At 45.6% G+C, this 12,202-nt stretch overlaps 1 protein-coding gene across 2 annotated transcripts in view; it reads left to right on the plus strand.

Moving 5' to 3' along the window:
- The first annotated feature begins 1,881 nt into the window (after positions 1 to 1,881).
- Positions 1,882 to 12,202, plus strand: part of LOC136640858 (proton-coupled amino acid transporter 1-like) — a 50,022-nt gene continuing 39,701 nt past the window's right edge. The window contains exons 1-3 of one of the 2 annotated variants that reach the window (XM_066616222.1): positions 1,882 to 2,045; positions 10,652 to 10,799; positions 12,003 to 12,093. In XM_066616222.1, the coding sequence (XP_066472319.1) occupies positions 10,657 to 10,799; positions 12,003 to 12,093 (234 nt within the window). In that variant the 5' untranslated portion in view covers positions 1,882 to 2,045; positions 10,652 to 10,656. Of the gene's footprint in view, positions 2,046 to 10,622; positions 10,800 to 12,002; positions 12,094 to 12,202 lie in introns of those variants that run through there. The other variant, XM_066616223.1, reaches the window with a different exon arrangement.

The following is a 12,202-nucleotide window of genomic DNA, read 5'->3' on the forward strand; positions in this document are numbered from 1 at the left end:
TAAGGAAACTTCCAATGTTAAGTTGGAGAAGAGGCATTTTAAAATTGTGACGGGACAGGCCATTTTGTGTATTGGCTGTCTTCACTGTTCCAGAAAGAACAATATCCCCTAACAAAAGCCCACCAGTTGGGTGTTGAAGCCCACCTTATTGGAACAGGGAGATAAGGTGGGATGCCCTCCTTATTCAAACCCTTATCCCATCAGATGAGGCAGTAGCCTCTCTTAACATCAGTAAACATAAGTTCAAAACAAGTCAAATCCCAGAAAAGTGTAAGGCAATATAAAGTTGATGCTTGGATAGTAGTATAAGAGATTTTATCTTGTTTTAAGTTTGGTCTGTACCTTTTGCTACAATCCACTCCTGGGGCTTCCAATGCCTAAGCCATTTTGTAAGCCTGCTTGTTCTTTTCTTCCTCTTGGATTCTCCTACCCAGGGCTTACCTCCTGATGCCAAATGCTGCCCCCTTACCTGGTTATGTGCCAGCCTCTGGTCCTCTCCAGTATTCTAGCTCACCACTCCCCTCCCCTTCCTTTTGTCCCCCTCTTCCCTTTCCAGTCCAGGGAATCGAAGAATGAGGGACAGGAAGGCAAGTAGGGGGACACAGATGATTGCTCCCCACCAATCTGCTGCCTGAGGCAACAGCTTCAGTAGACTTCATGGATGGGCCAGCCCTGCTCCTACCCCACTCCCCCTTTTCTTTTTAATAAATGTTTTTTATGTTTAAAATATGTCAGTTGCCTATTGTTGGGCTGAACTCAGACCTTTGCCCTGGACCTTTCCTGGATGATTGGCTATATGCTACAGCATAAGTTTTTTTGTCAATCTTCATGCAACTTGGAGGATTTTGAGGATCCCACCCCCACTCTGGCCCTGTCTTCATGGTGGCAGCACACACTATCATTTTGGCTGGAACAAGAGGCAGATCTGGGGGAAGGAAGGAGGCACCAGCCCCAGGCCTCAAGGCCCTGATTATTGCAGAGGGCCTTGTGGAGTAAGGTGTGAGATCAGCAGTGGGGGAATTCCCACAGTAGGAGTGTGGAGGGTGGCACCTGAACTAGGTGCCAGAGGAGTTTGGGTGCAGCCTGATAGTTCTGATTGCCCTCTTCTTGCTCTGCAATATGTGGCTGCAACCTAGATTTGTTTAATGTATCAATATATGCATTGAATATATTTATCTTCAGTGCCTGTCCTTGTGATTCCTAGGCTGGAATTTGCTTTCTTCACAGCAGCTGCTTGCTGGGTCTGTGGGCTCCCTTGCCCTCTTTGGGGCTTGCTGCGGAAGAATACCAGGCAGTCTTGATTCAAGGGAGGGGTGCAGATGGTCTCTCCCCAGACATTTCTGTTCATCAAGGTGTGGAGCACAGGACGAGGGCCAAATTCCGGTCCCTGCCTCTGTGCTGAGGAGGCAATTATGGTGCACTGGGGAGAGAGACCGAAGTGTTTTTAATGAACGAAGGCCAGCTCAGAATGGAAAGTGGCCTCAGGTTCACTCTTGCATCCAGTGCCATAAAAGGAGGGGGCCGTGCTACTTTTGATTGCTCTGTAGACTGGAGGCAGGGAGCAGGGCGAGCCCCTTTGCAGAGGTGGGGTCTTGCTTTGCGACTGATTAACCAACTGAGGAGCCGCCTGCCCACCACAAATCCTCAGGTGATTGACCTCTGAGCTTATCTGCTTTGGTCACAAGAGTCCCCACTGAAGGAGCACTTGCAACTGCAAGGTTACCTGAGGGGAGCAGAGATGGCTGATGGGTGCAAGGCATGCATCGTCCTCCAGGTGGCGCAGCTGCAAAACCCAACCATTTAAAAGGCCCGAGGTGGCTACTGCGCCTGCGCACACCCGATGGGGCGGAAGGAGGGCTTCTGAGCAGCAGGTTCCCGGGATGAGAAGGGAGTCAGCTGACCGTCTCTGTGTATCTGTGGCTGAGCCGGCAAAGTCACGTGACGAGTGAAAGGAGGTTAAGGCGGATGACCCTCCGCAGGAAGAGGCCGAAATGGAAAGCTGCTGAAAGGGAAAAAAGGAAGAGGCGCCGGTGTAGGCAGGGCCGGTGAGTGGAGGGCGCAGGCACCGGGGAATGCCAGGCTGTGGTGGAACCCTGGCATGTGCAGGGGCTGAGTGAGTGGCATAGGCAGGCTGTGTGTGTGTGTGTGAGGCTGATGGCGGAAGCCTGGCATAGGCAGACTGTGTGTGTGTGTGAGGCTGATGTCGGATGCCTGGCATAGGCTGTGTGTGTGTGTGTGATGGAGGAAGCTTGGCATAGGCAGGCTCTGTGTGTGTGTGTGTGTGTGTGTGTGTGTGTGTTTGAGGCTGATGGAGGAAGCCTGGCATAGGCAGGCTGTGTGTGTGTGTGTGTGAGGCTGATGTCGGAAGCCTGGCATAGGCTGTGTGTGTGTGTGATGGAGGAAGCCTGGCATAGGCAGGCTGTGTGTGTGTGTGTGTTTGAGGCTGATGGAGGAAGCCTGGCATAGGCAGGCTGTGTGTGTGTGTGTGTGTGTGTGAGGCTGATGGAGGAAGCCTGGCATAGGCAGGCTGTGTGTGTGTGTGTGTGTGTGTGTGTGTGTGAGGCTGATGTCGGAAGCCTGGCATAGGCTGTGTGTGTGTGTGATGGAGGAAGCCTGGCATAGGCAGGCTGTGTGTGTGTGTGTGTTTGAGGCTGATGGAGGAAGCCTGGCATAGGCAGGCTGTGTGTGTGTGTGTGTGTGTGTGTGAGGCTGATGGAGGAAGCCTGGCATAGGCAGGCTGTGTGTGTGTGTGTGTGTGAGGCTGATGGCGGAAGCCTGGCATAGGCAGGCTGTGTGTGTGTGAGGCTGATGGCGGAAGCCTGGCATAGGCAGGGTGTGTTGAACTTGAGGTGTGGAATAGTGGCAGAAGTGTAGGCGTGAGAAGTGTAGTGCTGTGCTGCTATTAATAGGGTTGCTATGCTTTTAAAAACATTCCTGGCAAGGCTCCTCTCTGTGTTCTAAAGACTGCCTGATGCAAGGGTTCAACCCATGGAGCTCTTTCCAGCCTGGAAGTGTGAAATGGTCTGCCCACTCTGAGTTTCTCCCAGCCAGACTACTGTTCAAAACACTACAAGTGATTTCCAGGATAGGTGTGTTGCAGGGCAGGGTTACAAGCTTGGCAGGTGTAGCTAGAGAAAGATGGTGTGTTTTTGAGTGGTAGAGCTTCTGTGTACCTTGATGAGATATGGGTGAACGATGCAGACCTTGTGACCAAGCTTTGTGCTTTCTGTGTACTAAAAATAGGATGGATGACAGACTGCATCTTCCAGAAGAGTGAATGGGTTAGAGTAGGACATGAGATTCTTTCTTGAAAAGGATGAGATTTCTTCCCCAATATATGGCTAACCTGGATGAATCTGTGTTGAGCAATAGAAGAGTGGGGTGGAGGGAAGCCTGTATGTCTCGCTTTAAGGAGTGCAAATTAACACCCTGGCATTTATGATGTTTAACTTGCAGTTGGATGAAAATCATAGGAGTGGTAATCGTAGGAGAATCTTGAATGAGAATTGCTTAGCACACTATGCTACTTCTTCGTGGAAGCAATTGGGATGGGGAAAGCACATAGTCACATGTGAAAATTATAGCTTTTTATGCTGTGTTATCATGCTTGGGAAATGCTGTGGCATGTAATTTCAGTGACTGGAGCTGCATGCACATGGGTATGCATGTCATTTTCCACATAGAGGTTGTTTCTGTTAGTCCCTGTGTGGATGAAATTGTGCAATAGGCATGGAATTGAAGTGTTGTATATTAGTTGCACAGGTAAGGTGAATTTGAACACTAAATGTAGACTTTCTGGATGCTGCAGAGGAGCTGTTATAGGGTAGAGCCATGGAGAGAGTTTCTCTAGCACAGTGTTTGAAATCTGGAGGTTATATGTACAGTACTAGATCTGAAGAAGGAACTAAAAACATGCAACACTGTTCAAAAGCAATAGATGTTTGAGCAACTAGGCTACAGAAATTGGTTTAAGGAGGATACACTTAAGGAAACATGCCCCAGAATCCTGGCTGCACTTGGAAATGGCTTTGAAAAGCTGCTTGTGCGCTGTACAGTTCTTCAGTATATATGCATTTAGGGGAAGTGGTGTATGGATTTGTCATGAGCATTTCTTACTGAAGTCTTTTTTTTGTTATGGATGTAGAAGCATGAATAGAAATATTCACATGCTTGTGTTTCCATGCCAGGTTGCTTTTTAAAAGTCATCTTAATGGTGTTCCCTATAAGTGTTCATCTTGTCAAAACATCAACATGTGGTTGAATATGTTGGCCAGATGTGGTTGTTTTGGGAGTGGGGGATCAGGCTGTCAAATATTATACATACAGTATTGTACTTCTGAACCATTCATAGAACTGGGATCCCATTAATGCTTGGGATCATAAGAAAAGGTATTGAGAACAAAATAGCTGATATTATAATGCTGTTGACCAAATCAATGGTAAGGCCACACCTGGAGTATTGTGTCCAGTTCTGGTCACCACATCTCAAAAAGGACATAGTGGTGCAATGGAAAAGGTGCAAAAAAGAGTGACTAAGTTGATTACTGGGCTGGGGCACCTTCTTTATGAGGAAAGGCTACGGTGTTTGGGCCTTTTCAGCCTAGAAAAGAGGCGCCTGAAGGGGGACATGATTGAGACATACAAAATGATGCATGGGAAGGATAAAGTGGATAGAGAGATGCTCTTTACACTCTCACATAACACCAGAACCAGGGGACACCCACTAAAATTGAGTGTTTGGAGAGATAGGCTAGACAGAAGAAAATATTTCTTTACTCAGCATGTGGTTGGTCTTTGAAACTCCTTACCACAGGATGTGGTGATGGCATCTGGCCTGGATGCCTTTAAAAGGAGATTGGACAAGTTTCTGGAGGAAAAATCCATTATGGGTTAAAAGCCATGACTTGTATGTGCCACCTCCTGATTTTAGAAATGGGCTATGTCAGAATGCCAGATGAAAGGGAGGCACCAGGATGCAGGTCTCTTGTTATCAGGTGTGCTCCCTGGGGTATTTGGTGGGCCGCTGTGAGATACAGGAAGCTGAACTAGATGGGCCTATGGCCTGATCCAGTGGGGTTGTTCTTATGTTATTAAAGGTTCCCTTCTTTTGGAGTGTAATGCATAAAATCTCCTTCTAGTAGAACTGCTGCTGTGCTAATCTACTGAACTTGGCAGTGAGTAGAAAAATGTCCATTTTTCTTAGGGTGTAGGTCATTCTGAGAAATGCAACTTGCAAACAATTTCAGAATGATGTTTGCCCTAGCAATAGTATATTGTTCTTTGACTACTTTCCAGTATATCCAGATTTCTTGATAACAGGCAGCAGTGGCTTATGGTCTCCTCAGCAGCAGTGCTATTCATGATAGTAAGAATTATATGAAGCAGGGATGTGCAGTAAGGGGAGACAGAGCATCAACTTCCCCTGTGATTGCATGCACGCTCTACCCACTCGAGGGGTTGTATGTTCATAGGGGAAACTGAGTTCTAGTCTATCCCTGTATTGTAACAGGAATGTGAACTATACAGGTAGAGACTAGTCCTGCAGCAACAATCTCTGGTATGATCAGGTATTGCAGCTTCCAGGTAGCTACTTATGGGGCTGTGTCACAGCAGGTACCTCAGCATGTCCTCACCTCACCTTTACGGCATGTCCCTGTTGTGGAGGGCAGACTGGGTGTGGATAGCAACTGAAACCCACCACCCTACTTCACCATTTTAACTGAGTGGACTGGAAAAAAGTAATTGACAATGACATCCAAAGCTATAGAGCACAAAGAGAAGGAGGGCACCTTCGAAGACGTTCCTCTGGGTTTGACAGGGAGCTCTCAAATTTGGAAGGTTTTCCTTAAAATTAATAGCAAAGCATGAGTGGTCTGGCATGCAACCCGCTCCTTCCGAAGTGAAGTGAAACTAGGCAGGTAAAACAATCAAATACAAAAAGTTTATTAAAAGCTGTAGAGTATCAAAACAGTAAAGAAAAGATGCAAGAATAAAAAAGGGCACTAATAAAAGGAAGGAAGGAAGAGGGCAGTTGGTAAGATTGTTAAAATGCAAGCAGCAAATGAAGCAGAAATCTGATGTGTCCTCTGGGGATATTTTCCTTCATCTACTTATTCATGCTGTTCCTGATCCTTGTACCCATTCATTATCGGGATGGGTAATGAATGTACCCATTCATATCGGGATGGGTAATGAATGTACCCATTCATTATCGGGATGAGCCTATGTGGAGCGTCAGATGCTCCCAAGTTGAACCTGGACACATGTGCAAAACAGGTGAATTGCACTGATTTTTTTCTAACCAGGTAACCTGGGCCATCTGACCTCCTCCCCCCTTTCCTGGAAATCAGATGGATGTGATAGTCCAATGAGTTGCTCAGAACCAGGTCCAATTTTTACCAGTTGGTTGGGGGGGAGAAGGAGATGCTCATTCAATAAATGACACAATGGAACAAATATAACTACTCCCTTGGAATGACTTAGCAACCCCTCTTGGGATGCTGAGGCATCACAGAAGCCACTAAGGCTTTGGTTCTCAAACTCTCAGGGAGTTTGAGGACCGTAGTAAATCCTTGCAGGGGAGGGGGGAGGCAGCCGGGGGAAGGCAGCGATGCGTTCCCCAGGATCGTGTCACTAAGGAGGCTGCAGGGACTGGCATGTACCTGTCAGCAGGGCCTCTGAGAGGGGTTTTGTCAGGGGGTACAAAGCTTCTTTTGGGCCCCTTTGCAAAGGGGCAGGGGTGAAACAGAGTGGGGGAGGGTGGTGACGGGCAAGCAGAATGGGGGCAAGAAGGGGCAAAACAGGGTGGGGAAGGGTGGAGACAGCTGGAAAAGTCTTTGGAGCCCAGGACTACTCACTCATGTGACATCAGCAGCTACATACATTAATACAGAAAACCAAACACACTAAGTCTCTCTAAAATCTTTTAAATATAGAAAATAATTGCAGAAAAATTAGCATCATCATATTCGTCTCACACTAGAATGGAAAGTGTCCTGTGCGTACCAAAATTTGCTTCTGCAGCAGCCGTAGTCTTGCAGCTGTGTCTCTGAGCTCCTCTATACTCTTTCATGGTAATAAGAGCCACGAGCCGAAGAGCGACTATAGCAGGCCAGTTTCTTCCCAGATTGGACACTGTGCTAAGGAGTGTCATTTATGCATTCCTAAGCACAGCATATGCGGCTTGCCAGTAGCTGCAGTTGCACGCTCATGGTCGTGTCCCCAGCATCCCATGCAGGCAGCAATCCTGAGTAGATAGGAAAATGTAAGATCCCAGGAAATTTCTGGGCCCCCTCCTTTGGATCCTGGGCCCCCTTTTTAACCTTGGACCCCGGTACAAATTACCCCCTTAACTCCCCTTCTCCTAGGCCCTGCTCACCATTCCCTGCAGCTGCCTCCCTGGGGTGTGGGGAGCCCTACGCGTGCGCCTGTAGGGCTCTCTGAAGCTTAAAAAGTGGAAGCACAGCAATCACGCCCTGCCTCCGCAAGACCGGAAGTGGAGCATAATCGCTGCACTTTCCCTTTTTAAGCTTCGGGGAGCCCTGCAGACGCTCGCGCAGGGCTCCCCGCACCTCTAGGATGCTACTGAAGGATCTGGTAAGTGAATGTCAGTCCCTGTAGCCCCCTTAGTGATGCGATCTTGGAGATTGCATCGCTGCCTCGCCCTGCCCCCGCCTTTTAAGGGGAAAGAGGCCAGGGCTCTCTGGCTGGGGTGTTGTGACACCCCAGTTTGAAAAGCTCTGCACTAAGGTGCTACAAAGGTCCTAAGCAAGTAAAAAATAGGCAGAAGTGAAAATTCCTCATTTTCCCCATAGTGATCTGCAAGGAATGAAAAATAGCTAATTTACAGCAGTTACTACGTGTAGAAAGCAGTAATTCTGCAAGGCGACAAAGATAAGTTTTCCTACTGCTGTTAGTCTAGACTTTTCACTGGAATACGTAGCATGGAATAATATTGTTACTATATTAATATTGGGTGTCAACTGTCACTTTAAAGAAGAGCAAAAACCCTGGAATTTAGTAACAGTCCTTTTTCAAACTTTTACTCCCCCTGTCCTTTCCTAAAGTAGTTTTACATCATTCAACATGAGGCAATACCTGCTTGCAGTCTGCCTTCAAAAGGGTTCACAGTGTGGGTGATCCTTGGCTTTCGAGTGATACTGCTGCTTGCAAGCGCTTTTCCTATTTATATAAGGTTGGAACCCTTCCTCCGGTACTTTTCCAAGTTCTGTCTTCTCAAGCATTTTTTTTCTTGCTGAGCTCAGTGGAATTGGCCTCTTGTGCTTCCTACCACTTTGCAATCTCTAATCTTGAGACAAAACTGTCATGTAATTGGTGGAGAGGATGAGTTTGGCTGCTTCTTGGGGGAGAAGAGCATCAAGGCTTATTGATGGGCCAGTTACATGGAGGGGTTATGTCATGGGTGGGTTACAGAATAAAAGAGCTGTACCTTTGTCTCCATTACTCAGACTCTGTAGCCTAGCTGCTGAATGTTGTGATTCAGCCGTGATATATCAAGTAGACAAGGAGTGGGTGGCTGTTGCTATATAATTATCTGTACTTGGATGGTTTTATCGGGAAAATTCCTTTTGTTTCCAACCTCACAATGGGTTTTGTCAACAGTTTTGCGGTTGTCGTGTTCTGAGATTAATCAGTGTGTTGCTTGCTTATGTTAAAATTACTGTACAGTTTTGGGGCGGGTTTTGGAACTGTTTCTCTGTGAAATTGTTTTATGCTTGCTGTTCTCTGCCAGGCTCTGATCAGTCAGTGTTTTTGAAAAACAAGCAAAATATACACCAGATGGCTCAGCAATTTTATGTTGAATTTAGTAGTGAAACCGAAGCCTTATTGCTATATTACCAATTTGCATAAAAATTCTGCCTTGTCCTGTCCTGATGCTTAAGAGCGTAGAAGAGATGCTTGACATCAGTAGCAAAACATGATCAAGGGAATAGTATGTGGAAACTTCTAGAATTTCCGCATGTTTTTAGATTGTAAAAGCTCTTCATCAGGAGCTTACAAAAATTAAAGTACAATGTCCACAAATTGTTGTTTAAAACTAATTTGGTTCTCATAATTTGTGTACATTGTATGCCATGCATTGACATACAATGTGAAAATGTTCTGTGATATATCATTGAGATGAAATTCTTGTTTGGTGTGGTGCTATGTGAATGCACTTGCTCCTCTCCCTTCCCTCCTGTTACCCATCTTTCCAGTTGGGGAAGGTGTAGCTTGCCCAATTTGGCTATGGTTTGTTCCTAACCTCAAACTGAGGAAATCTGTGTGCACAAAAGGGGCTCTAAGTCTTCCACTAAATCCTCATGAGTCATTTTGAGCATATGTATCTCATATGTTTAATTTATACTGTGTATATATCGTTACGGTTTATAGTTTTCAAAGGCATTAGGAATCATTAGACTTTCTAGAATTGTGACTTTGAAGAAACAAATTTTAAAACTGGGGGGGAAATCAAGATGGAACTCTCCTCTCTATGCTTTTAAGATCTTGTGAACATAACTCTAATGTAGTCTGAATCCTTCACTGATGGCCCCCCTCCCCCCAAAAGTTAAGGACAGTACTGTATATGTGAATGTGTTCTGGCATCACTTTTCATAGAAAGATATGCTTTAAGAACATGATGTGTATTTGAGGGCTGATGACACAAAGTACAGGGATAGCTAGATCAGTGATTGTCAACCTTTTTTGTCTCATGGCACACTGACAAGGTACTAAAATTGTCAATCAGTTTTTGGACACACCATCAGTTTTTGGACAATTGACACCATGCTGTTGGTGGGGGGCTCATAGCCCCCAATGATCCTATTAATAAATGAGCCTCCACCAAACTCCAGCGGCACACCTAGGGACCATTTGCGGCGCACCAGTATGCCACGCCACAGTGGCTGAGCTAGATCATAGTCTATGTAGGTGCGAGTGTGGCATGATTTAACTATTTATCATGGAAATTAACACTGAGTCTTTAACGAGTAGGCAGAAACTTTGCCTTTGTACTTGAGCTCATTGCTGTGCATGGTAAAGGAAAGAGGTTAGAATTTTGGTCTGTGCATACTTCTATTTGCAGGACTCTATTTTGATGATTTCTGAATTTTAAGGTCCACAACCTGAAGCCAGATGATTGATATAGACCCTTTTTTTCTTCTGAGCTTGTCTTCAGAATATTTCAGAAGTGAATGTCAGGAAATGAATACTGTCTGCTACAATCTTTTCTGGGTGTAGAATTGCCTCTAATTCTGATTCCTTGGAGAAAATGGATACAAATTTATGTTGGTCATGTTCAAGGCAATAGTATCGGCAGAACAGTTCAAGAGTTGCCTTTTAGGAGAAAGTGTGGGTGTTTGGACTTTGGTGCTTTGGCTCCAATGATAATTAGGAAAAGGTTCATTCCCGAGCACTCCTCTGATCTGGAGTTTTCCTTTCAGGGTGCTGCTGTTGCAACTCCTCGTGTAGGTTGGGGGTGTGGCAGTATATAACTCTTCTAGGCATAAGCTGCTTCTCTAGTACGATCTAGACACTTGTACAGCAGCAATGTCCCATCCAGAGAAGCCTTATGTGGTGAACACAATGACAGTCCAGGGAGCGAACATTGAGTTAGCAGGGACTGTAGTTTCTGACACTGCTTCTCCCGCAGCCGCAATGTCCACGAGGAGACTGCGCAGTGAAGACTACAATGACTACAGCTCAACAGAGGTGACTCCTGATGGCAGTCCTCCTGAGGGCTTAAGCAGCTTTTCCACCCCATCATCCTATCAGCGATTTGGAGAGACAAATGGAACGACGTAAGTTGCTTCTTCATTGGGCTGCGTGCGTGTGTATGTCTATGTTTGTACATGAGCTAACTGCTTCTAACAAGGAGAGAGAGGGAAAATCACACATGCATCATGCATGACTCCTTTTAGGATGTAAATGTCAAAAAATGAAGATGCTAGTGCTATCCCCAGTTCCTCATGATTAAGATCACTGATTTCATTGGATGCATGTGTATGTAGTGGCTTGGGCTTGTACTCAAATTCTTCATTCATCTACGAATTGCCTTTGGCTTGTGGACAGACTGCTGCACCTCTCGTATGCTTGAAGTAGGAGTGTAGCTAGCCAGAACTCTGACGTTTTCAGGTGATTTAGACATAGAATAGGAAGTTCTTCTGGAATCCTGTTTCTTCAGGAAATCATGAACGCGAGCACATGTTTTCAAAGATGTGTTGTCTGTTTACATGATTTCCTCCATCTGCTCAGAACGTAGAAAACCTGCCTGTCTCCCACATTCAGTGTGCTGAAGCTTGTTAAATTAATGACCCATTGGGTGCAATCCTAACCCCTTATGTCAATGCTTTCCAGCTCTGAGGTAAGGAAACAAACATTCCCTTACTTTGAGGAGGCCTCCGTGAGTGACACCCCACCACAGGATGCAGCGCCTGTCCCACTGGCACTGTTATGCCAGTGCTGAAAAGCACTGACATAAGGGGTTAGGATTGCACCCATTGTCTGCTTTGCTGTGAGTTTATTAGTCCTTTTGAATCTTGAATTTTCTTATCTGTAACAATTGGAGGGGGGGCAGTCTTAAGAACTAGCTATAGTTGTAGGAAAAAAAAATATTTTCCTGTTATCCTTTTGGAAGAAATTTTCTACATCTATTGCTAAATCATAAAATGTAAATTGAGAGAGAATTTTTTTTGCTATGGTCTTCTAACACTATTACGGCATTATGTAGGGAAATGGTCTCTTTCTACCAAATGAGCTTTTAAGACTACATTGTTTAGCTGCTAAAGGAACAGAACTCTATGGAGGCTGCAAAATTGCATCACTAAATGAACCTGTGGCCAAGATTATGTCGTATCAGCTTCAATTCATATGCTACCTGTGCCCTTTCATAGAGACTCTCAGCTGGGAGAAAGCGAGGTCCTGTGTTCTGGCACAGGGTTGGCTCAATGGTTTCTGTGCAGACATGTTAAAGCCACTATCTCTGTGTATTTTGTTTTCTTCAGATGGCTTCAAACTTTGATACATGTGTTGAAAGGAAATATTGGGACAGGCCTGTTGGGACTCCCGTTAGCTGTGAAGAATGCTGGCATTGTGGTAAGACAGCTTCTTGGCATGTAATTCATTTCAAATACTGGGGTTAGATGGTCAGACATGGTTCACTTCATTAAGAAGCAAGCTCGTCTTGCTGACTTCATTGATTCAC

This window comes from Tiliqua scincoides, chromosome 2 (assembly GCF_035046505.1).
Source record: "Tiliqua scincoides isolate rTilSci1 chromosome 2, rTilSci1.hap2, whole genome shotgun sequence".
Lineage (NCBI taxonomy): Eukaryota > Metazoa > Chordata > Lepidosauria > Squamata > Scincidae > Tiliqua > Tiliqua scincoides.